The sequence below is a fragment of the Egretta garzetta genome, unplaced genomic scaffold (assembly GCF_000687185.1).
Source record: "Egretta garzetta isolate BGI_Z169 unplaced genomic scaffold, ASM68718v1 scaffold287, whole genome shotgun sequence".
Taxonomy (NCBI): Eukaryota; Metazoa; Chordata; class Aves; order Pelecaniformes; family Ardeidae; genus Egretta; species Egretta garzetta.
In genome coordinates this window covers 7,712,681-7,740,495 of record NW_009260435.1, presented here as the reverse complement: position 1 = coordinate 7,740,495, position 27,815 = coordinate 7,712,681, and the positions used below count along the sequence as shown (strand labels likewise).

Here is a 27,815-nt window from a genome sequence, read left to right as displayed (position 1 = left end):
TTCATAAAGTATTATCTTACCACTAGCGACTGCCAAGTAACTTTTCCATCTATTATGTAATACAGCACAGCTTCAAATATTAGTACAAACCCCACAGCTTACATCAGTTGTTAATAAAAATGAAAGTAGCAGGCTTACATAGAATATAAACATAACATTCAGTGAGATACTTTCATATTATCAAAATATTTATTTTAGGGCAAGCTAAGTATAGAAACATGTACTAGAGGCCCAAACATGACACACCTTGAATAAAAATACAGAAAGGAAACGGCATATTTAAACTGGTTTACTCCTTTGTAACTTAGGAGGTCATATTGTCAGTAGGAGAAAAGAATGTTTTGACCTTTGCAGAATATAGCACGGTGACACATTCTGATCTCACAGAGGTAGTGCTGAGCATGCAGTCAGATGGCAACAGCCACAACTGAGCTAAGCTGGACAATTACTCAGCTGTATGTACTAGTGGAGCAGCTAAGGGAATTAGTAATTCAGAATGTGGTGTTATTTGATGAGTGTAACTATTAACGGCCCCTAGGAGCCTTATTCCTGCAGGCTGCCCAGGCTGCCCTATAAGAAGACACTCGGTATATGATTAGTCCCAGAAAGCTGTTTTGCAACATTTTCAATGTTCGTATTTCACCGTTCTGCATTCAGCTGCATGTGTATCAACATCCACAAAATACTTCAGAAACCTTTGGAATTAGAATTGCAGTGTACATACGTGAAGCAACTGATACTGCCTTACAGGCAGGACTGGTTCATTGAGCTGGGAGTTGGCTGTGTACCCATGTCAATGAGTCCAAAGTGTTGCAGTGCAGTTTCATTTAACAATCTGGAATTGTTCACAGGCAAACTTACTATCTAAGCTTTCTGGACAAAAGTAGGAAAATTAAGAAAATTATCCTGCTGGATTATCCTATGTAAGAATCTATTATTGTGGTGCCATAGCACAAAACGGTAACACATCAGAGAAGTATAACCCAGTGAACATAATTTCATACTGGTAATTTACAATGCTTTCTTCATACATTTTTTAATTTAATTCAAAGAAGAGTGACAACATCTGGGTCTTGGTTATAATAAATCAAGCATTCATTGCATCAGTATAAACATCCAAAGTGACAGTTTTCTGTTGGTAAACAATACCAGCATTTTCTGGGGTGCTTTGGTAATCTCTATGCAATGTAGCACAGAGAAATGTTCATTCATGGGTGGACATACAAACAATTGAAAGATTCAAGAGATGATCTCCATTTTAGAATGAAAAGCCTTCGCAGAACTGCAAAAGGAGTCTTTCTCCCTACACAAAGGAATTATAATGCTTTAAAAGAAGACACTGATCCCTCATGTGACCACAAGTCCCCTTGGAAAACATACTTATTCCTGCTTCAGCAGAAAGACCATCTCCATAATCGCACTTATTTTTCTAAGAAAAAAGGCATAAAACTGTTTCTTCAGCACCGAGCACTGAAGACTTTGTGAATGTACTGCATGGAAGATGCAGCGTTCCACCGGGACAAAAGCACTCGTGTTACTAGCAGGAAGAGTGCTATAGTTTGCTAAAATACCATTGTTTGACAAATACTGTGCAACTTAACACGTTTCTGTAAGAAAAACTTAATAATGGTGCAGTGCTTAACTGAACAGAGGATCCAAGCCCATGCGCACACACATATTAAAAACCTCTGCAGTTTGGGATGGAAACATCAGCACAACTGCAATAGTAATTTTCCTATATCAGTCCTTGCTAAATAGAGCTGCTACTTAGCTCTTAACCATCTGAATATATGAAAATAGCCAGGAGATGTTGTATTTCCTTCCCTTTCTTCTAAAAAAAGTTAAACTCTTCAAGGAAATGATTCTCCAGATACAACTAGAAAGTATGAAAACCTGGCTACAGCAGAAGACAACACAGTATCACTTTCTAGTAAGTAATCACATCGACTAGTGTTTACCAAATTCATTATTGCAGCTCATGTTACACTGTGAAAGCTAAAAATGAAATAGTGACTATTCTTATCTCAAGGAATTCCTTTCATATGAAATTTAAAAAAAAAAAAAAAAAGGAAACCTTTGGTGCTGAAATCTGTTTCTCTTGTTAGGTTAATGTTCACGTATCTTTCATGTTTTCATTAGTCATAGAAAAAAAAATTTGAAAGTGCAAACACTGTAGATTTACAGATGTTCACATGTTTCCATCAGCCCATGACTCACAGTATTAACAATTGCAGAATAAGTTGTAAATGAGGTTTTGTCACAGAAGAAATGCTATTTTGAAAGCATTAGAAGTTGGGAGGTATAGAAGACAACATGGTATCAAGACACATATATATGCCTTAAAACCTATTAATTCTTGCTCTTCAAAGTACTGCTGTAGCTTCAGGGCTCACGTGGCTGTATAAATACAGACCTATATTCAACAATGACAAGCACAATTCCAAATATCAAAAAGAATACCTTAAAATAAATTTTCAGATCTTAATTTCAACCCTTCTAATTAGCTCTGTTTACAATGTGTTTTGTGTAATCTCAGGCAAACTGTCCTCAGCATCTTTGAGCAATCTGCTTAAATAGAATACATACATATAATTAGCTTCACATTGGCTCAGCAAGTCCACAGGGCCCCGCTAAAAACAACATTAAAAAGGATACAAAAATATAATCATCCATGTATCGTTTCTTTAGGTTCTCCACTATGGAATCCTCTGTGATTTTGGAAAGAAGGACCATGTCATCCACTCCACTGTGCTTGACATTGTGGCTCTGCCAGTGATACCTGTAGTGTCCTTTGCTGCCCTGCAGGAAAGCACAATAAGCATCAAAAAGGTTAGTATGTTTCTCATTAGCATTAAATAACTGAAAACAATCTAGTCAAATTCCAACTTCCATAATATTTTTCTTTCACTGCATTCTATTCTTTGATCTAGGCATTACATAAAAGCATACATAAATTATGTCAACTGACTTGCCTCTGAACTATTGAAGAATTGCAGTGCCCTCAAATATTAGAAGGTAATTCCAAGGGGTTTTGTGAATGCCTACAAACAGAAGGGATTTCAGATGGCAGACATTTTAACTCTAGCAGAACCACCCACCCCCCCATTATTCCAACTGAGATGCAGTTATTGGAAGCTAAGGATGCAAAAATTACACTCCTACAGTGCAAGTATTAGTAGTGAGGATAATTACCACCTGAACTGTTAAACTGGGTACAGCGGATTCTCCATCCTTTACAGTTTTTTAGTCAAGCCCGCACATACGCTGTTACTCAAATGGAAGCTGTGAGCCTGATGCAGTAATACTCAGCGATGTTCTGCAAATGATGTTATGCAGATGATGTTATGCAGCTTGTCGGCTGCATGTCTTAACAGTCCCTTTTCATCTGTTAGTCACCGTGCTGAACTGACATCTAAATAGATACTCTCTCCCCACACTCAGAGACTACTATTTCAGGATGCTACTGAAAACTTGTGATATTTCAAGCTGTACCCCTTCAAAATCCATTTTTTTCCAGCTGATTTGAACAGTAGTTAAGTTCTATGGATACACCCACAAACAAATTTAAATCCAGTCTATAGATCAATGCTTTTAATTCAGCTATAAATCTGCTCTCCAAACCCAAACCTATTTTCTGTAGCCTGGCAGATGATGCTAATGGAGTTCTGCCCTCTTGCCCTTTTAAACTTTAATTTTTGTTTATGTCATACTGAAATTAGTGATGCTGGAATTAACATGTTTTACACTGAGAAGTTACCGAGTATGCCATCAAGGACCATGTGGCCAATAAAATGGCAATTCATTCTATTCCCCTCATTTTTTAATACCACAATTTCAAATGTGATTTAGCTACACTGCTCTCAGGTATGTTATGTGATCAAGTCACATTCAACAGAATACAATCCATTCATTATTATAAAGTATTTTTCAGAATAAAATAATGCATAATTTTACAGATCAAATAAGAAAATTTAGGTACTCTGAACTCTTTGGCTGGAAGCAGTGGTCTGGAAGCACTGAGAAAATGAAGGAACCAATTAATTTTTGGAAATTGTTATAAGCCATGTGACTGAAAAAAATTAGTTGAAGGTCATGTTATTGGAGAAAACAGAAGTCCAACAGAGAAGCATAATTTCCTTCAGTATACTCATCAGCTATTTCTGATATTACACTTGGAAAAAGGAACTGGCAAGATGGACAAATAGGTATGGTATCAAAATAAATACAGAGAATTACGTTCTCCACAAAGCTATACAGAATGTGGTTTAATATCAGATAACAGAGTAAGCTACAGAAAATGTCTAAGAAACGAGAGTGGGAGAACAATCAAGCTTCCCATTGGAAGCTATGGCATCAGACCCAGTAAATTCAATGAGAAGAGGACAAAGCTCACAAAGCCACAGGATATCTGGAAAATGTGCACACAGTTTGCAAAACACTAGGCTTTATAAAAGTCAGTGTCTGTTGTTCACTTAAGCCACACACACTACCAGGCCAAAGGGTTCTTCCACAAAAGCGATGCGAACCAGCATGCAAGCAAGAGGGGCAGTGCCAGGAAGGCTGAGCTTGCCCTGAGAAGCTCTCACCAGTGCTTACACCCTGCTTTAATGTGCAGCTGTAATCAAATCTGAGTACGATGGTATCACATACAGTCAAATGGAAAAGGATGCAGAGATTTAATAAAAAGACAGCAGTCTAAATAGCATGGAAGACAGCTGAGCCCGGGCTTGAGCAGTGCCTAACTGCATCTGTGGTTAAGTTTTGCTCTCGCCCTCCCTTCTTCAGGAACCTAACACCAGTGGGGTGGCCACGCACCACGTTGGTCTGGGCAGCAAAACAGGCAGTGCTGTTTCTACAGGACATCACCTAACCCCAAGTTCTTGCTCTCCCAGCACAAGTGATGACTACATAGTCTAACCTGAATTTATCAACATCAGTCACTTCCAACTGATATTATAACCATGTCCAGCTATCAGTTAACTGTTTTTATATAGTTTTGAAAGACTAAAAAAAAAAAAATCCTGTCATAAATCATCTGAAAAAACTCCACATCATAGGAGCTGTAAAAGCAACTGTTCATATTTCTCCAGGCTGCATATTTCCTAAAGGTCAAGGACATATACCAACAATATATACTTAAAAATTGCAAAGCTTTACAATTGCCCACATTGCAAACACTAATGATTTGTTCTTATCGCACATTTTTTGAGAATTTAATCTTCATTTCAGCTAGAGCTTGCTACCATCCACATAAAAATGCAGTACTCTAAACTGGAGAGAATTTACATCTGAGCTAGTTACCTGGTGTCCATCTGCACTTGAACCTGCTTTGCAGGGAGGACAGACTAATTGACTCAGCTGCTAATTGCCCTCTCGTGCCCTTGACACAACACACTTTCCCCTCCACCCCTCTCCACCTACTCCAGGGACAGGTCAGGTCTCCTGGGACTGACAGGGAACTTCAGAGCCAGCAGAACAAGGGCTGATGGAGATGCCCACACCCCAATGTCAGCACTGGCCACAGCGCAGACTCAGTAACTCCAACAGAGCTCCCCTATGGCATGGCCAGATCTGGGTGAACACAGGCTCAGAGCTTGCAGTTGCTCCCTGGGCCTAGCTGTAGTTTGGATGTCAGCAAATAGCAACTGGGCTTCTCTTAGGTTTTCTCAGTGAAAGATGTGATCTAACTGTACAATAAATAAGCAAATGAAAGTCTTTGTGTCAGCACTAACAACAGCAAAGCAGCTGAAAAAAGATGAGCTTGGCAGATTAGGAAAAAAACAAAAACACACCAACAGCCTGCTAAAAGCCACAGAAGCGGAAACACAAGCGCTGAACCACCTGGCTGCCAGGCCTCCTTCAGGCTTGCCCTGAGCTTCAAACCCAGCACCCAACGTTGCGCAGGGAACGGAGACTGGGCGGGCGAAGCTGGAATTAAAGGCGTGTACTGCATTGCTGTCAGCTGTTGTTATTCATTTGGTTGCTGTTTTAGGCTCAGAATCAGATCTGCTTTGCACTGACAAGAATAATATTTATGAGTCACAAGCTGACCCTGTGAGCTAGGAGCCTACTGTTTGCGAGCCGTACTGCCTCGGGAGCCCATGGCCAGTTACTACCTGGTTAGAGGCTTCCCAGCACTGTCCTCTCCACCTCTACAACTTCATTATCTTCAGCATCAAAACAATCAAGTCTCTAAAGAACCTAAAAAATGAATTCTACTCTCACTTTGTACATGTCCCTTAACACCCACTCATTAACAGGTTAAGACAATTGCTACGTTAATACCAAGAGAGGGGATGTAAAATACTTTCTATGTACTAAATAAATACTGTCTGTACTTCCTGTACTACTTCTGGTATGATATGGTTAAAGCATATTATTGTTTTGTTTGGAATGAGTAATAAATATTGATGAGGCATTTATTTACAGAACTTTTTTTTTTTGCTGCCCTGTACCTTGTGTTACAATAACAACTGCTGGTTTCTTGTTTTTGCCTTTATTATTGTTTGTATATTTTTACATTATCCTAAGCAACACGTATTTGATGTGGCTATAAAAAGATTGAGTCATGCTGTGTCACAACAGGGTTTTCTTTAAACTGGAAAAAAACCCAAATATTTTTGTATTTCAAGCTGTTTAAAAATAGTACATCTAAAAATAAAGCACTAAAAACAAGGGATCAGAAGAGACTGTATATTCTGCCCCGAGAAAGCGCCTTGTTTCTCTTCTCCACCAGAACTCTGTCTAAGCTACAACAACCTACATGCCATAAATAATCATTCTTGGTTCCCCCAAAGGGAAAAACTGCCATCCTCAATCTGACAGCTTTTTTCAGTTGCAAACATCAATCCTCCATCACGTCACAGAAGGAATTCTCAGCCTCCAAGTGGGAGTAAGTGTCAAATGATCACAAGCACGACCTTTTCTTTCCCTTTTCAGCTGTGACAGAGTACTACTGCATAAAATCCTTGTAGTTTTGGAGGCATGCATCTATCTAATCAGATTAGTATTATGAATGCAATACTAAATGATATACAGCCATCATCTTAACCAGAGATGTCACAAAACCAAAAAAGCTGCACACCAATTACTCTACACCTGATATCAATGCTGCTACCAGTGAAGGCACATCACTAGTCTCATGCATGCATAATTTGTACCAGTTTTTCCATCTAACCAGAAAAGAAAAAAGAAAAAACCCACAACTTTTTGCAACTATATCATCCACCAAAATAGCAAACTTTTATATAATCCACTTACAGGAATCTTTCACATCTTTCTGTAAAGTGAAAGAGTTGGCTGTTCTCACTAGAGAACATTGCAGCAATACTTAATGTGAATTTTGGTCCTCGACTGGGATAATCAAAACTGAGAAGCCATAGTAGACAAAAGTGCTCTGAAATAGCTCTTGTATATCTAATGTCAGAAAAAAATAGATATTGGCTGCAATGATGTGACCATATTTCAGAAAGGAAATTAAAGGAAGACAGCAGAAGCAGCTAGATGGACAAAGATAAAAGGCAAAATATTTAAGTTTAACATGAGGAAAATATTAAGGGAGACAAAAAGCAGTGCTTTAAGATTTGAGGAAATAGCAAAGCAAAAATGTTGAGCATCCAGCAGCAGGAGGAAAGACATTTTATACAGAGAACTAAAAATACCAAAAATGTTTTAAGGAATGGAAACTACTAGCAGGTTAATATCCCCAAAACCACATCTAGGGAAATAAAATACTGAGAAAAAGATTTCTGGAGGGAAAAGTCGTCAGTTCTCACTGTTTACTCTCAGAGAGGGGTGGATTCAGCCCAGTGTGACCAGAAGGACTGACTCCAGAGCTGGCTACAGGCTGCAGGAGATCCCCATAGCCCAAACACTTGCTCCCCTCAGCTCCCGTGACGGTGCTGCATGCCCTGGCTGGGGCTGGCCCGGGGGCAGCTCCCCACTATCACCTCCTGCTCTGGGCTCTGGAGCCAGGGAGCAGCCAGGGCTCTACCTCCCTGCAGCCCAGGCCAGCACAGAACGGGGCCAAGGAGGAGGGGAAGAGGCAGAAACCAGAGCCTGGCTCACCTGAACAGCAAATGCATGTTCGTAACACGATACAAATTATGGGAATGTGAGATGTCTACAGGGTATACACATTCTGCTCGTTTTCAGGAGTCAGGAAAGACATCAGCATTCTTGGAAGATAAATAACAGAACATTACCAAAATAAAAGTTACTTCAGGGTTTGACTGTGAGGGTCATGTATTGCATCAGTACTCATTTTCACTAACATTTTTAAAAGGTTATTTTTAAAAAGGCACAGCCACTCAACAGACCAAAATAAGGATGGGAATGAGTTTAAGAGCAGATCGTGCTAACATACATAATTTTTTGACACAGCTTGCAGTGGCAGATACCAGAAAGCGGTTAATGAACTGTAAATTCATGTTTGCTTACTCCACCGCTTTTTGGGTGGCTGTGGCCTAATGTTTCAAGATACAACCTTCCCAAGGAAATGCAATTACTGTTAAGTACTTAATATGGTTGACTTGCTCTTAGACATTAACTGCCTTGCTTGACTTACTGAGCAGTCTCCGGAGCTGTTTTTAAGTTTGACTTGTTCCTCGTGGCATGAGTAGCAAAATTTCCTGCAACTGCGGTGGGTTAAGGATAGGCCTTGCAATTAGCAACATTTGGTGGACAGCATCCATGCACACCAATTCTTGATCTGTAAACTGTATATGCAGTTTGCATCTGTATATATACTTATTGTGCCAGTTAAGGAAATGCAAGAGAAACTACAACAAACAAGTTTCACCTTGGTTGTACCAGACCTTAATGTATAATAAAGCTTTTCTATTTGTCACTTCTCCGTTAAAAACAGGTTTCAAAGGGGTTTGTGCAATCATACATGTAATACTACAAAATACTGTACATTTTAAGCCAAACTTGCAATCATAGTTCCATAGAGTATTAAAATTCATTTTGGCCCCTATACAATATAGGGACATATATGTGTACGTGAACTTTTTCTTTCCTCCTCCACACTCATTACACAAAAAGGATGGGTGCTGGTCCTTCCTCCCGATACCTCCCTGGAAAAGAGATGCTCTGAGATTTTTTGCATACCACCTCCCCCAAAATGCTACATAGCAACTGGGATCTCAGAAGCCAAAGATCACAAGGTTTTCCGTAGCTGCAAGAACCCCAAAGTCTCCTCCACCCCTTCGGGAACAAGAACATTCTATTTTTTCCTTTTATTTTTTTGGTTTTGTTTTTTAAAACAACAGAAAACAATTTGTCTACGGTGACTTTATTCTGAGTCTTCCTTTGTTTGTCATGTTTACAAAAATATTATTATGGTCTTTAACTGAAATATGTAATTTGAAAATTCAGTCAGTACATTCAGACAAAAGGCCACTGACTCTCCTATAGCATCAGACTGAAAATATTTTTCCTTGATCATCCTGAAACTAAATAAGAAACTGAAGTCAACTGGGAGCTAACCATCTGGTTTCCAGAGAGAGGAATCTCAGAACAGCGTGACTCAGAAGCTCTACTCATGGAGCAGTGTCTCGCATATGCGCTGCTAGAAGACAGCATTTTGACGCTGTGTGGTACATGTTATATTGGTGCCAGCTGAAGTTTTTGAACAAAGTAAAACCAGTGGCATATGACAATAATGCCATCCCAGCCATGTCCTGTTCTAGCTGATGTCAGTGCTCACTTCCCCGCCCTGTCTCCCAGCTTTTGGAATCTCAGGCTTTAGCACCAAACCATGCTCACAGGCCACAATCACCCCAGTGAATTCCTTTCTGCTCAGTCACTGCCCTCTTTGTATGGCTGCACACGAACAGTAGTTGGAAGTTGCTCTTCCTTTCCCCCTTCTACTGACCCTTTTGTTTCATGGTAAAATGAAGGTATTTGTTTTCTCATCACACTGATACTGCTAAGACATTAACCTGCACATTTAAGGCCAAAGTCCCAAAGTTTGTCCCCAGCAGTACCCCTGGTTGATGACTTTGTGACAGAGGGTTTTATTGGAAAATGACTTCTCTGTACAGTCTGACTACTCTTGGAGCCTCCACCTGCCCTTTTTACAAGGACAATTCAAGGATGTCTGTTCCCATCAGCAGACTAAGGACACATTGATTCTGCAGTTCACCAGCTTAGCTGATGAAAGGAGTTTAATGCTCGTTAGCCCAGGCTCTCCATATATTGCCTCCCTCTATTGTACCGCTCTATTTTCCACAAAGATACAGAGGTCTTAATGAGAAGATGGCTACAGCATCTCCTCATATCTAATCACCTGGTGTACAACTGTGCATTTAGTAGCACAACCAGTAGGTAATTGCTATCACTTACTCTTTTGGGCATCTGAGGATCTGCCTTTGCTATACAAAATGCTGCAGGGAAGGAAAAAAAAAAGAAAAAGCTCAGTAGTCAAACTGAATTAAAGAATTTTTCTTTGCTATCTACACAAGAGGACCAAATGCTTACTATTACACCTCCTGGAAGGCCTGGTCTCTTACTGGATTTAAATGCTACCAGTTCCTTCTGCATGGTTTCCTTTTCTGTAGGCAGACAATACTCCCACAAAAGATTAATGGATTCAGGTGCACAAGCAAATATCAAGAAAAATTATTATTTTAATCTTATTTTTAGCTGCAGGTTTTACTTCTTTTTATCTACACAGAATAGAAAATTAAGAGGATGGCAATATTCCTGAATTAATTACTTAGTATTTAAACTGGTAAGTCAACAAGACAACACTGAAGGATGAAAGGGTAAACAATACATTTTTGCAAGTATTGAAGATATAGAAATCATTATAGCATTTGTAGAATTTCCAGGGAATAAAACTGCTCCTGTTAAAACACCATTTAGTTACTACTCCATTAGAACCGAAGAGCATCAGTTACAACAAATCCACTCGTGTCTGCCTCTATCAAATCTATTTCCAGTTACGCCACTAGCACTTTCAAATGACTGAAAAGATCTCATTCCCAACAACAAATGTTTACATAATCAGTCCAATGTTTTAATTATAAGCAGGAAGATACTCTAAAAGAAAATACTTCTAGCTTGTATTTTTAGTTACACCCCAATAAACTGTAACTTATCTTTGAAAAACATGCTCAATAGAAATACCACCAGTAATCACAAAGCATGACAAAAAGAGATGACAAACTATTACAGTTTCGAATCTTTCCTTGAATTTAGTACAAAAATTTGTTTACTGTAATTTTACCCTCTTGTCATAAAATATTTACTATTCAACAACTAATTCTATTGAAATAACATTGCCAAAGGAAACTTTTATCATAATAAAATGATAGTAAACATCTTAAATAGTGTATTGTACTGCACAGAAATATTATTTGGATTAAGAACTATGTGTCTACTAGTAAGGCTTTTGCTTTAATTTTTCATTAAGTTCATAATATATTTCTACACATTTGAACACACTAGATATGTTAAACTTGGGTCATAACCTATTTTCCCAGACTACCAAGGCTTTCAGATCCTTTTTTTTTTCTTTTCTGCATCAGTACACACACCAGATAGCTCTATTTTTTCAATTAAAACTACAAAATCATCAAAAAAGCTTAATGAAATCAGAATAATTAAAATCTAGTAATCTGTTTTCAACCTGTAGTCTGCTTTTAGAAGATGAAGAAAAAGTAACTTTCTGTTACCTGGTTAATTAATAGCAAAGCAGTTCATGCAAAAACTCCTAAGTGACCCATAACCTGAAAAGCCACAGCAAGGACTACCACACCACCGGGACATGGGAGCCCGCCCATCCCAGGGGACCACAGTGCAGCAGCTGCCCAGCTGGGCATCCCGCTCTGCCCCGTTGCACAAGCTGTATGGGCTGCTCAGCTGCTGCAATTCACAGTTTGCCTAAACTTTGCTGAAATAACTGATTGAGGGGAGGAGGTTTGCATGAATAACAACCCCAAGTGTCACCAAATAACTATTTATGACAGCCTTTCTAACCTCGCAATGACCTTTACTGCTTAGCCCGAGATTGCTTTTATCTATTCCGTTGTTAAGACCATGCCCAGAGTATGTACCAAAGAAGGATGAACTGTAACTGCAGTATAACAACTTTGGTGGTGGTTTTTTTATCCTTTTTGTGTATTCTAAAGTTTTACCTCAACATGCATTTTTTAAGGCTCCTGGGTATTGAACTCTGACCTACAAACACCATTTTTTACTGCCTGAACAGTCAAGAAAAAAAGCTCTTTAAAAACACAGGTTTAATACAGCGTACCAGCTCTCATACACGGATGACAGAATGAATTTTTAAAAATTATGTTATTTTAAAAAAAGCAAAACTGTCCTTCCCAAATATGTAAAGAAACTGAAATAATCTCAATAAATTGATTATTTTTGTTTGACTCAGAGTTTTAATTAAAAAATAAAAACATCTATGCCCCAGCCAGCCTATTTCATTAGCTTGATAATATACTCCCTATGGAGACACTCATACTTGCCTATCACCCCAAACCTACTTTTTTTTTTCCCCCATTTGCTTAGCACATAGTCATAAGACTTCTTGATACAAACCAATTTAATTCCAATGTGATACACTAACACACTCCAGGAACAATAAGGAATATTATACTCTACACATGAAATTACATTATTTTCTTCTCAATAAATTACTGAACTACAGTTTTGTTGGGTGTAGTTGTCTTCATCTCATCAATTGCTAATGGACTGTGAGTCAGAATCCGACAGGTTGGGCAGATCATAGAAATTGGCATGGACCTTGTTCTATTACTGCTGGTTTTAACCAAGAGTATCAAACTAGATGTTTTTATACAGCTTCATCTAGTTAAGTAAAAACACGTAGGAATTCTGCAAAAATTGAAAAATTTATAAACCAGTCACATTAGCTAAATCATTCCCCCAAATTACATTTGAATTTAAAATAATTTTGAAGAATTACAGTTGAATCTCTTTCGGTTTGTTTTGTTGTCGGTTTTGTCCCTTTTAGGTTTAAATACAGCCATTTTCTGAACTTATTTACAAACCAGAGGGAATATAAACTTTTTTTTTCTGAAGTGGAAATTTGTCATGCAGTCACATGCCTGCGGCAGTTCAGGCTAAAGGAAAACACTCTTTATTGTAATAAGCATGATAGAACAGCGAAAGCTGCAACACAGCAGATAACTGTGGCCAAGATTGTTTTCTCAACAGTATGCACAAAAAAGCACCTTTGTGCTGAGAGTGCAAAACTTTATTGGTGTAATGCACTGCTCAGAGTTCTAACATTTAACTGCTCAGATGCCAAAAATAAGACATGCAGTCAACTGCTCATTTCTTAATGTGGGCACTGGAATTGTCATTGGTTTCAAACTAACCTATTTGAGATACTTACTTTGCTCTTACCAAGCATTATAACTGGGACCTGCCCTCCTGTATGCATAGTGTTGTTTCAACTGGGATAAGCAGGGCAGTACAAGACTACCACTGCTGAGTTGTACCAGGGTGGTGCCCTGTGATAAGGAGTTCATTTGCCGAAGTCCTGTTTGCAGAATTTCAAGGGATACTGTTAGGTTTACCTGGGATTTTCCCAATTAGGTAGCTTCAAGAACACCTACTTTCATGTTGGATTAAAGAGTTGCATAATGTGTTCTTGGACTGTGTTTGGATATAGAGCTCAGGTGACTTTGTTTCTAATACAGGTCACTGTGTTGGGGGTGGGGTGGGGGGGGTGGGGGGGGACACTACCTGAACAAGGAGAGCCCTAGGGCCCACAGTCCTGCAGCACTGGACAGCTGTGGCATTGGGAGGTGGGGTATGCAGTGAAGAGTTGAAATGCATTTATTGCTCACTGATGGAGAAGCAGGAGTGTTCCCCCCACACCAATATCCCCATTCACATATGAGCTGTCAACTCCTCTCACTCGGGACAGTGGCTGGAGAAGCTGTTGGGGGGCCAGGAGGAGCTCCACAGTGGGGGAGGTTCTAATGTAAAAATTGCTTTCTATGTTTATTTTAATTTCAGAGTGCTGAGTAAACAGAGTAAAGGCTCCAGGACTACAGCCGCTTCCCGTTTACCTCAGCAATACTGACTCAGAGCAATAGGGGAAAGGCTGAGGGAGTGGTGTTTGCTCACCTACAGTGGAGCTGGCACCTGGGTGGTAAAGACGCATGTGGCTCAACCCACAGATTCCTTTTTATTAGCTTTCATGTTTTGCTATTCATGCAAGAAATCAGATTTGACTTCAGATGTTGTGGTAGATAGACTGTTTGATACACTGATTAAACCTTTAATTTAACTCTTTAAAAGAATCCAACCTTAATATTTATTTCAGTGCACACAGATACAAATGCTTCCTTGTTTAATTATTACATAAATACAAACAAGAATTCCTTTAAGCATTCCACCTCGGGAATTAGTTACACATCTTTCCAACGGACCAAATCTGCAAGTTCACATCAACTCCCCAAAAGTTGCTGGTAATCAAAAAGTAAAGGAAGCAAAATCTTGGGAAAGGCAGCATACATCAAGTCCGACAAATCTCATGCACTGTGTAGGTGACTCAAACAGATACTGCTTCACTTTCTCAGCTGTACATTCTTCTCTGGCCTGATCCACAAAGTACTTACTATCTGCTCCTAGCATAAGGGTTGAGGGTGGCTACACAATTACAATGTACCTTAGGAGCACATGCTTTTGAGAACTCACAGGAGTCCCATCAGAAAGCACATTCCCCTGCAAGTCTGACAGTCCAATTCCTCCCCTCATCCTACAGCAAGGATGGTAAGACCCAGTACCCAAAACTTTGCAGACCTCTCCAGCTTTTCAGTTATGCATGTAAGGACCAAACCTAAATATCCAGTGGCAGAGAGCTCTTTCTTCTGCAAAGTACATGGTGACAACAGGAAAAGTCTAAGCTAATCAAAGTAAAGACAAAAAAAGTAGGAACTTAGTGAATGGATAATGGAAGTGCTTAACAGCCAGGGGACAATTTCATCCACAGGTTCATTCACCCTTTGTCAGGGTTTGAATTTTATTTTAAGCAGTAATTACACTATGCCAGGGCAAGCAGGTCCCATTGAGTGTCATAACCAGATTATACTCCACATGCACATTGTGAGTAAAATTAATATTTGCCATTGCACTGATTTTGTAAAACAGCTTTGATTATTCAGTCCAGGACAACTTTGAGAAGAGACTCCATTAAAAATACAGCATGTAATACTTTGGTTATATAGACTAACTGGCTTATTTTCATTTAATGAATACATTAGCTTTACTTCACTGGCTTTTATTACAGTATCTTCCTAGCCAATATGATGAGAATGCTATTCTTTGAACATTTTTCTGAATAACCCAGCCTGCTTAAGATTTCATATGGGTGTCATATCTTCCTCCTGTCAGATCCCATGCTTCAAATTATTTACTCCAATTTGTATTAAGCTTGTATCCTGGCTTGGTAGACTTTCATATTTCCATAATAACCCATAAGGTACCCAACAAAATAAAACTAAAAATATACATAGTCCCCACTGGCTAAGTAGCTCACTGCATTCTGCCAATAAAGCTGATGACCCAAAAAGATGGAAGCATAGAAATGCAGTGGGAATATGAAGAGTTCATCCTACTCTAGTGGAACACCATGGTAATTAGTTGAATCATGTAAGGGAAGCATCTGGTCAAACATTTTTTTTAATATAACCTTCAACAACCAGGAGACTTGGTCTTTATGGTTATTATGTAGGCTGCATCAATGCATCTGTATGATCCCTGCGCCTGCAGTATCTTTGTAACTACAGGCAGAATTTCACTTAATAGGTAAAGTGATAGTTCCTATTAGTCTACAACAGCTCTTTTTCCTCCCATTTTTTAATATGTTAGAATGTTTAACATTAATATCTAGCATTCAAATTGTTACTGGAGCAAGAAAGCTAACTGAAAATTAATTTAGTCACCTAGCTGTCTTCTTACCTATAGGCTTTGACTAGATGTGCGAACAAGCGAGTTCATTTGCAAACCAGCATTCTTCATACATTTGCTATAAGAAACTGAAACTATTCGGGATACGTATTGGATTCAGTCTAACAGATGTTTTATTGGCATAATTACACTTTGAGCAGAGATGCCAGCCAAAAGAAGCTCTGAATGCGCTCTGATAGGCTTAAGTTGCTGCTGTTTCACAAAACCCATAACTTTATCACCAATTTTGCAGAATTATGCAAAAGACCAAATTTAAATGTCGGTTACACCTTGTAATTCAGTATCAGCATCATAAATATACATAGGTTTCAAACTATTCCTGTTAAAGGGAAACAAAGGGAAAAGCTAAATACCAGCTTTGAAGAAAAACTGGTGCATACCACTGCAGATAAGTTATTTTATTTAAAAGGATATCTGTAGTGGTGCAGTGGGATGCTGCATTTTCTCTCCCCTTTAATTTTCCATTTTTATGTCTGACCCTGGCTTCCTGTCAGAAAATTATTAACATTTTCTCTGTTGAAGACACCTCATTTAACTAAAGGTCTTTTTCACTTGAACACTCAAGTATACTGAAAAGATGCAAAGCATCCAAAAATTGAAGCCCAATCCAAAACTGTATTGATGAAAATCTGTATTCAGCATGATTTTACGTTCTACATTAGGTTCCCTTCATCACCCTCATCTGTACTCCTATAAACTCGTATATCGCATTCAAGTCTTCAAAGAACTTCTGTTAGATAACTTTAAACATTATTAATCCAGCTACTCGTTTATATTCCTTGTAAGTTTAGCATCTTATCTCCACAACAGAAGGCTAGCTTTTATCAACTTAAGCAAAATGCTAAATTTCATAGTGAAAATTCAGAACAGGTGAAATTCAAGCTAAATCACAAGGTGGGGGGGGAGGGGAATTGAGGAAAAAACTGAAGTCTCAGATATTAAACCACGGCTGAAGAATTTGGCTTGCAGGGCTTCAACACAAAACCACATTAAACTTAAATGCTTGTGATGTACATTGCTTTCAACTTCTGGGCTCATTCAAACTCTGAGCTCTGAGTCAAACACGCATAAACTAAAAAAAAAAAAATAATTTTAAATGTAAACTAAAACCAGCTGAATTACTTCTGATAGAATCATATAATAGAATCATAGAATCATTAAGGTTGGAAAAGATCTCCAAGACCATCAAGTCCAACCGTCAACCCAACACACCACCATGCCTACTTTCATCTAACCATAGCATTCTGATTCAGAAAAGACAGCTGTTAGGTGAATATGGTTTCTTTCCCTCCACCCCTGAACAACCTGGACACAAAGCAGACACTCAGATTATCAATACCCACTAACTTTTAGCTGCAATTCATTACACTGTTGAAGCCCTTAGAGGCAACTTCACCTTTTTCTATGCTCCATATTAAAGACAAGATTTGTGGTACTTTAAAGTTCTGCCTCAAAACCCAACTTGCACTCAAGTAGCTTTCCTCTCATTTTACATGTCAGCTTGCTAAGCAAGATATTCCTTATGACTCCCATCAGGACCACAGGAGCAGCTCCAGGTATTTCAACCGTGCTGTAAATGCTGCCTTTGACTCTATCTTGCTGAAAACAAATACAATTTAAAGTGGTGTGCTAAAAATGTGACCCAAATGCAATACTGGTAGCTATACCTTTAGCCTATACCAGGGCAGTAAGAGTGTATTCTGCTGCACGCCCCTCAGCTGGGCACTGCCATCATGAGCAAGGCATGCATATGGACAGAGATACTCAGGCAATAGGTACCAATTAGAGTTCAACTCCACGTTATTTCCAATTACTCTGCACAGTGCTGTCATGAACTTTGACAAACCTTTCCAATGTATTTCTCTTTCCAGACCAGTTTCTTTGCCTTCCTCACACATGACCTAGAAACACTGAGGCACCTATAAGTTAGACTGAGAACCAGAAGATAAAAAATGAAATGTCGGGAACATTCCAGGAACAATTCCAAAATCAACTTCTTAAGAAATATTGACACTTTCTATAGACTTCCCTGGTCCTGACTGAGGGTTCAGCATGCTATATTAACCATTGGATAATCCTAAACATGCAGGTTCATTTTCAAGCATTCATTGCAGTTACTATAAGGGACAAAGAGCTTTATTCCACTTTCATACTGTCAGAGATCAATCTCTAATTCTGCTACTACACAGCTGCCTGGTTTTGTCCCTTTTTCCTGTGAGCAATACTCATTCCTGTCTCAGCTGACCTTTGGTTTCTGAAGCAGCAGACATCCGTAGCTCAGTTGGTTCTTGAGAATGATTCAGGACAGGCAGCTCCAAGTCCTGGCTAAGCAGCAGGCCAGACTTTCAACCTTCTGCTGCTTCAGAAAGATAGGTATGTGCAGCAACAAAGACACTGCCATTGCCTGCAGACTACAACCAGTGCCCATTCTTTACTACTGCGTATTTGGCGTTTTCTCTACATTTCATGACAATGTGATTATGTAAGATTCTTAGACAACCAAGAATTTAAGTCAGTGCCATAAGCTTTTGGAGCATTGACCTACGATGTTTAAATACACATGAGAAGATGCCAAGGCACTGATGCAGTACGTGCTTCTACACTTATGAGACTATTTTCATAAAAATCTATTTTCTTCCTTTGAAAAAAAAAAAAAAAAAAAAAAAAAGAGAGATTTACATACAAATTTACAGGCAAGTTCTTCCAAGTGATTTCAGGTGAGAGTTTTTTCCTCTATGTAATCCCAGACAATTCCTTGTGACCAGCATCAGTTACTGGATTTCATAATTATTTACAGAAGACTAAGCTATTCCTTGATACTACTACAACTATCACTCTAGCAGAGCCTGAAGAAGTCAGTGCTCAAAGTTTCTTAAGGACAAACATCACGATAACCTCTATGAATAAACCTAGTAAAACACTCCAGCACAGCTCATTTTGTAGTCAAGCTGCTTGAACTTGTCCATAGCATCAACACAAACCTGAAAATAAAGAAAAGGGCTCTTGCAAAAAAAGAAAAAGCCAAACTGGAAATAAACTTAAAGTGTGTTAGAACATTTTTCCATTGAATTAAAAAAAATAAAATCCAGTAATGGGAAAGATTTGGGCAGCCCTCATAATGCAATGCTGAGGCTCGGCATGATACCAGTCTTTATGTAAACATAGCTGAGATGTTGCCAAAATAGTTGTGTCTAAATGTTGTTATTAACCAGAGGATAATTGTGAATAAAGGAAAGTGGTAAGTTTTTTTAATCAGTTGCTTGAGGTTCTTTGGTGCCATAAACAATGTGCAAACAAAGTTTAGCATGAATTATTAAACACCTAAAATATTGAAACTCATTAAGGCTTTCAAAACCAAAATTCTTCTAATTATGTACACATAATTTAAAAAAAACCCATGAAATATCCAGGTATTTGTAATAACTTGCCAACCTATTCCGCCAGTTTTATTTATGCCTAGTTAGGTTTTGTTGAATAGAAAACCATTCTCCTCTTGCTTCTGCAGAAAGTATCTAGGCCAATTATGAATGTTTGTCCCTGCAGGATTGTAAGTAAAGACAATTCTGAAGTAGCCTACCCATTTTTATATATAACGTCCTTTTTTAAAAATAAAAATAGGAAGGACATAATCCACACATTTTAAGTTTTCCTCCCTGTCTGCACATTTCAGATTTCAGCAGACTAGCTGAAACCTTCAGTTACAGACTGCATCTAACCTGCCACACTGAATTGAAGGACATTTGTCTCATTGTTTATTGAATTCGAGCTTCAAACATCCTCCAAGGATGTTTCACAAACACACACAAAGGAACATCAACAAAACTAAGTCCAGTAAGACCAAATCCAACAAGCCCAGTAAGACCAAATCCAACAAGCCCAGAGTAACTCATTACACAAACAGTTGGGTTTTTTTAACAAGATATAAAGGCTACCAGCAACTAAACAAATATGCAATTCTTTGCTATTGAGAATACACTTTTTAATATTTCAGACTCACTCCACTGTTAATGCATCCAGTTAACAAAAGCTATTAGAATCACCTATGTTAGTTAAGAAAAGCCTCAGGGTTTTTCAAAATAAAAAAGAACATACTAGTAGAAACTGGGTTTTAGTAAAATGTGTAAATTGTTCATAATATAAGCAATACAAAATGCCTCTCTGCATTTAAATGCAGAAACACGCATCTAAAAGCCTGTGCGCACTAAAATGCCTCATCTAGTTACGTTTTTAAATACATAGCTGAATAATCCACTTTACAGTGTCCTATTAAATCTTTTTTTTATGCAGTACCATAAAAACTCATTCTATCATTTCAGATGTCTATTGATTTCACTTCTTTTTAATTTAGTAAAAAACTGTTTAGGTTTTAACACATAACATTTCCTCACATTGCTGTAGCATTCAGAAGTAGCTGTAGACCAGGAGTGAAGTTAGGCCAGAGTACACAGTTCACAGCCATGTCATCTCCTACTACTTCTAATGCTACTGGGTGTAGCCCTGGTGTTCATAAGGGGTGGTGGTCCATTCACCCCCCATCGGGGTCACTTGAGGGCAGCACACTATCCTGTTACATGACTTAAAGCAAATGATAAAAAAGGGGATAAAGGCACAAAGCATGGAATGTTTTAGCCATGTCAGCAAATGAGGTGGGATTTGAAGCTATAAGGTTGGTCATTTAATGACACTCCCACTCAAAACCCCTGCTGATGCCATTACATGCTTTGGTTTATTTTAGCCGAGAAAAGCTTGTTTTCTACAAGTTTCCTTTAACACGCACAGTTCTATGTATCATCTAGTGAAACAATAGTTGAAAAATACCTCACAAAACACATCGGGCATGTGATCTTAGTTAACTGCCTCAGCCCTCTGCCTGTGCCTTTTTCTTTCCCCTACAAAATGTTAATCTGAACAACCTTATGAACAACTACATTGTGCAGCTAAGCATGCCTCATCCAGTTAATGAAAGCATCTCTTAAAAACTGTAGATTAAAGAATTAGACCATTAGATATGCAGATGTATTCCTGCATACTCCTTGTGCAATATCTGACTGCCAGAATGATTTTTTTTCCACTGAAACACAGTAAGAGCGAACAGGAGGCAGCCTGCAGCTATCCTGCTTTGGAGTTTGCTCCTGTCAAATCTCGATGTTTAGCAAGGGTGGATTTACATAGTGTTTGTATGGGAGAGCAACAGGTAAAGCCCAAGCTTCTTATAAAGAAGCAAAACTAGTAATTTAGTCATTGATTAGTCAGTAATGGCCCACTGGGCCAGCAGAAGGGCTATCCAAAGGGACAAAACCTTTAAAATAAAGTGTCAAAGAGGTTTTGGTTATCTGTAGTGATTAAAGCTGCCACAGAACATTTTGCAAGAATAGTTTTTTTACTTTGTAGTCCAGTTCTAAAGTAGTTGTATTGCTTTTAGGTATTGTTGACAGCAGATTTGAAAAAATACTCTGCATTTTAAAACCTACAGTAATACCTAGCATGAAGGAAGGGCTTTCCTGTATCTTTTAACACACACTTGTGGTCTGTGGTATACAGCCAATATCCAATACCAATTATTCCATAGATTCCTATTAGAGATTTATCCTCAGTGATGTTTTGCCAATTTAGTGCTAATGCACAAATTGAGTGTTGTATACATTTTATTGCACTCTTAAAAATTCTTCAACACATTGTAGTACTCCTTACAGTTACTGCTACATTTCATATACAGGCATTGTTCACGAATGGAGATAACATTTTCATCTCCATCACCTTATTGCAAAGTACAGAATAGAACTTCTTTGCCTTGATACAATGTGTTTCATTGCAAGTTTCCCTTTAGTATGTGGTACCATAGATATCTGCACTTTAAAAAGGACCAGAAAAATATCCCAATGTTTACACACACCATTTAAGAACCACTAGGGACAAACCCCAAAATCACACTGGAAGACTATGACACAGTGGAGCATGCCCTTTGGGATTTGCAGGTGAATACAGAGGACCTCTGGTAAAGGCTTGCTGAAAGTTAAAGATGTAGAAGGGAAAGCCTGTGGAAGACAACTGCAGAAGCCAAGAGGTAAGAACACAGAGTCAGGCCCAGCATTTCAAAGTCCTGTGGCTGATCAACAAGACTGAGGACAAGCACAGATTTCCTATACAAGGTTAGAATCAGAGATGATGTTAGACTGAACCAGTTTCATCAGCAATATCGAAGGCTTGTAAATAGATGGAAGGAGCACTAAGGTAGAACTGAAGGAGCAGAACTTCACATTGAAATTGGAAGCAGCTTGCTGGATCAGACCAGGCTCCCACCATCTCACCAACTGAGACCATTCCACCATTCCCTCTTAAGAGTTATTCCCCTTATTCTCTTTTCTATTTGAGAAAGTAGGATCTGTCACCCAGCCTATTGCAGACCAAGTTGTACTTCCATCACAGAGGGTACAATGTAGTTTGGATACACTGTCTGTCAAGATCAGGAGAGGATTCCAGTCCTCACACACTATATGTTATTTAGGCTCCTAGGGGAGCTTCACAACACAAGAGACCACGACAGCTGTTAGAAATACGTCCCTTAGATATATTCCCCAGTAATTCCTTATTAAAATGGCACCAGCACAAAACAACATCCACAGAGTGATCACAAAGGCTCTACACAGCTTTGGTACTTCAGCGAGGTTCTCGCACACTGTCACATTGGAGACTGGAAGGCAGGAACAGGAATAAAGGGGAAAATAACATGTTTTATTACACAGCTAGAGTAACAAATGGACAGAATGACAGAAAGTACTTCCCCACCCCCCAGTTCTAATACCTACATATCCTGACTTAAACCTTTACAAAATTGAGTAGTTTTAGTTGTTGAGTATATTCCCAAGTCCTCAAAAATACCAAGAATGAAAAATAAGTGACTAGGCACCTCATTGAGGTATCATGCCAAAAAAAAAAAAAAAAAGTAAGTGGGTTCATTTAAACAAGGTAGACTTCTATCCGCCTCAAGAGTTTCAATTGGTCAATAATAACTGCAAAACAAGCCCTAAAAGGACACATTTAGCTACAGAATGTAAAAAACATTCTTCATTGTTCACAGTATCCTGTTACTGGCTTGAACATAATTTTAGCTACTGAATGGGTGCTCTTTTGTTTTGGCAATCAGATGATATTAACTCCCCCTTTGTTTTTTCTTTTCCTGTTTGTACACCTGCACTCTCAATGAGCAAACAGCAACAGGATTAGTATTTTATAGTTAGCCCACTACTCTACATCTGTAAAGAGCAGAATGACATATCATTTTCAAAGCCCTGAGAGAAAAAAACCCAACCTATAACCTTGAGTTCTAACTTTAAAATCTAATTGTTGTCCCCAGGTAAAATAATTTTGAAATCAAAATGGATATTCTTCCACAACACTGTCTGCTCGAGGTGTAAAATTCACGACTATCTCGCAACAGGTAATTAACATCCCAGTTACTGACTCTCCAGCTATGTACTTTGAAGTGCAGACTCTCCAAATCTTTAAGTGCATTCTAGATCAGTAGAAAATTACACTGGTATTTTTGATTGAAGTCTCTTTTCCTCCATACTAAGTTAAGGAGCTATTTAACTGTTCTTGAGTATCAGAGATCCAGTACAAACCACAATAGGCAGGTAACAATCAAACGGATGGGAGCAGTTCAGCTTGCCCCATCCCTTGCAGTCTCAGGCTGGACTCCAGCCATACTCAGCACAAACTAAAATCCTACCACATAGCAGCAGTATAAGCCTGCTAACTGCTTGTTAAATTTTAAACATGCTCTGGTCTGAGAACAGACCCATGTACTGGCCAACTCAAGTGAAAAAGTTACCTAATGCCCTCAGGTGCAAAAATACCTTATCATTAAGAAATTATCTGAACAAAAGAAAACCTGATTTCAGTAGGTGACCACTCTCGAGGTGTGTCAGACTAAATAGCTATTCATGACTAATTCATTAATTGTGGTAACAACATGTTTCTCTATTACATTCAAACTATTACCTTCAGAACAGATTCATCAGAACATCCTTAGTGACGGCAAAAGGTTTATCAAGTCTCTGCCTATATACTAAGGGTACAGGCTGTACTGTCAATACAGCCCAAATATACTTGCTTCAGCACTTGTCGTCTTTCACACAGTTAAGTCTGTTTTCAGAATAAACAGCTCTTAAATTCCTTTTTACAAAAGAAACTTTCAGGACTGGAAAAAAAGTTGTTTAAGTCTATAAACCTACCCTATGTCACTGAAACAGGGATTTCGAATTCTGTGGTGTGTTCTGCTCTTCTGGGTGGGTTTCAAACATTCTTTTCTAGAACTAGAAGGTTTTAGTTTTGTCAAGACTGTATCCATAATGGCTTAATTTTGGGCAGTCCAATACATGCAGCTGAACTTTATTTAGTCTGAGTTTAAGTATGGATTACAATACTTAAGAGCAAGAAGAGTTCAAACTCAGTACTCCTAAACTAAAGATCAAAATCTACTGTCACAGAATTAATTCCTATTTTTACTGGTGAATTGCATGGGAGCAGATAAGGCAGCTAGCTCTTTCATCAGCACATTTCCAGTGATTACAATGCTTTTCTGAAGTACACTGTATTTGCTTCTTTCTCAATATGACTTTATTAGTGACTGTTTAAGAAACTCGGTTTAGGGCTTGGGGTTCCCCCCGCCCAAATCTGTACTGGGAATAGAGAATACAACATGAGCCCATCCAAGTACGGTCTCAAGAGAAAAAAAAAAATCAAGGAGAAAGTTAAGAGGTGCGACTGACGTTGAGTTTCTATTTCTTCTTTCCGCTTCCACCATCAGCAATTAAGGGATGAGTGTTCATTTCACTAAAAGTACTTCGTAACCTCCACTAATTCCAATTCTTTAGAATTTAAAATACATCACTACTAATGTATAGACCAATGGAAACTCTGCTGTAGAACAAGGACTTGTAACCATGCAAATACAAGCTTTTAGTATTGAAGACGCAGACCCACTTATCTTAATCCATCCCATTAGTGCCACCTAACTGCTTAACATCACTATAACTCCATGTAGAAAACTGCACTGTATACATCTACGAAGAAAACAAACCCGATGTGACCCTGCCAAGATTAACCCATGGTTTGGGGAAGGTTAGGTTCTCCAGAAACACTGTATCATCCCTGTCTTTTAGTGAAGAAGGATGTTCGTTTTGTCTAGAACAATACCAAATATGGGAATAAGTAACCACTGCTCTGCTTCCTCTCAAGTGTTCCTAGAATGAACCAAGAATAAAAACACAAAGTAAAGTACAGGAAGAAACCACTGCTGGTCATGAACTTATTCTGCATATTGAGATCAGGTCTCTGTGGACTGGGTGTGCTGGTATTTCAGGCATTAATAGCCCTTGAAGTAGAATTCCTATTTACCACTAGAAAAGCTTTAAAGAGCAGTACTCATTGGAACAGCTTTAAGACTTCTGGAGAAGTCAGCTGGGTAACTGACACTAGGAATTGGTAAACTAAGTATGCCTTTCAAAATTAAAACTGTCAATTAACAACAGTACTATCTCCATGAAGTAATTAATGCATTCTCTACTACCGCGTGCTACTTTGTAGCCTCAAAAGAGGCTCACAGGCTTCATTAAACGTATACCTGAGACTGAAGCCAAGGTCACTGGAGACTGTAGTTAAGTTCTGTAGAGAATACATATTCTGTGTGTTTGAAGGCAGCTTTAAGCTAGAACAGATTCATCTCCATTGTTGTATGTACTTTTTTAAACAACAGAACCCATTTCAGTTGTATCAAATGTTTTGTTAATCACATAGCATCATATATGCTGATATAATTGTTATTTAAGGCAAGTATTAAACTGGGCAAATTCGTATTTTCTCCAGTACATTAGATCTAGTCCTTGATTGCCATGCAGATATACATTAATACATAGTGCTGTAAGAAAAGAGTAACAGTTATAGACAAATATCTAAGCCACTTAAGAAACCAGACTTAGTTGCTAGAACACGTACTCAACATATACCTCGAGTTCCACATATTGGATACTCAGGCACTGTTCAAGCCCTCTTTCACTTGGTTACATACACTTCTAATCTGACTTGCGCTGCTGAAGACCTATCCCTATTCTCTCATCTGAAAACAATCATGCCTTGAACCCTGTGATTGCAACACAACACAACACTGGGACAAAAAACTAGTGAAACACAGCAGAACAGCAAAAGCAGCAGCCTCTCCTACAATGAAGTCATTCTCCTTCCCCCCAAGTCACTTTAAATGGTACTCAAGTTTATGCTTATTAAAGGCCAACTCTCAAATCAGACCTCCATAGAATAAGCAATATCACAACAGGACCTCCATTCGTTACAGAAAACATTCAAGATCACTTTTCCCCTGTGTCAAGCTTAATTCATCTTTAAAAAAAATAAATCACAATAGAGGAATCTGAAGAAGTTACTGCAACTCCAGCTTTAAAAGTGAAGTCTACTCCTGTAGACTGATAGTCTACTCCTATAACCTAGGATCAGCAACATATTGGGACTTTGGTCCTTACAGGGTTCTGAAAAACTGTTCCTGCAGGGACTTTGCCTTCAACCACTGGTAAGCAGAACATGACACTGGCCATCAAACATGAACCCTGAAGGGCCCACTGAATCCCATCACTTAGCTGGAAAAAAAATGTTCCTGCTCACACAAGCACTGTGTGCTAATGCCACCCCTTACTAAGGCAACTAGCAAATGCAGGCTTTAAGGATCTGTAATTAGGAACTCTTGGCTTCCCAAGGAAGAAGCAGGAAGAGGTGCTTTGCAAAGCCAACAGTCACTGCAGAGCAAGTAAACAGCTAACAGTCTGGATACAGTTCAGGATAGACTTACGCATTTTTAGCTCTTTTGCTACAGATGTCTCAGCAGGTTTAAGCTGCTACTCTGTAGCAGTAGGCCCATACTTCCCCTTTCACCAGGACCACTCAGTTCCAAAAAGTCACCTTACTCAAATCTTGCAGGTTACACAAAGAACAGCCAGAATACCCTCAAAAACTGAAAACATCTGAACTGCCCTACCCTGAGAAGTTATTTTGACTTTTCCACTGCAAAGACCAGAATGTTTTTGTAGGAATCTTTGGTTTGCTGAATCTAGCAATTATTGACAAATATAGTAGTTCCCAGCATATATTTAAAGTTGAGGGGAAGCACTGAAAAAGGCTTTGGAGACTACCAACAATACAGCATCAAGTCCTGGAAACATGACTCTGCATAAGGCACAACTTCTAAGTGGAGAAAAAAAGAAAACCTAGCTGAAGTAATTCTGTTCCTAGTGAGACTACTGTATTTTAATTGGTAAAGTCAAGTACTTGTTTTCATGGATTAAAGCAATTCAGGAACTAATCAAGTTTACACAAGAACAGTGTCAGCAGGATATTATATCGTATAGAAGCTATATGTAATTGTCATGGTTTAACCTCAGCTGGCAACTAAACCTCACCCAGCTGCTCGCTCGCTCACTCCCCACACCGGGGGATGGGGGAGAGAATCAGAGTTAAAGGGAGAAAACTCGTGGGCTGAGATAAAGACAGTTTAATAGGTAAAGCAAAAGCTGTGCACACAAGCAAAGCACAACACAGCATTCATTCCCTACTTCCCATGGGCAGGCAGGTGTTCAGCCATGTCGAGGAAAGCACGGCTCCATCACACCTAACAGTGACTTGGGAAGGCAAACGCCATCACTCTGAACATTCCCCCATTCCCCCCTTCCCCCTTCTTCCCCCAGCTTTATGTGCTGAGCATGACGTCATATGGTGTGGAATATCCCTTGGGTCAGCTGGGGTCAGCTGTCCCAGCAGCTTCTTGTGCCCCCCAGCCTGCTTGCTGGGGT

The 27,815-nt window shown here is 38.9% G+C and overlaps 1 protein-coding gene across 1 annotated transcript in view; it reads right to left on the bottom strand.

The window, feature by feature from the left end:
* The window catches only part of MYO1E (myosin IE), a 91,825-nt gene that overhangs the window by 61,270 nt on the left and 2,740 nt on the right, over positions 1–27,815 (bottom strand). The window contains exon 2 of the mRNA XM_009643835.1: positions 2,656–2,799. Coding sequence (XP_009642130.1) covers positions 2,656–2,799 — 144 coding nt within the window. The remainder of the gene's footprint in view (positions 1–2,655; positions 2,800–27,815) is intronic.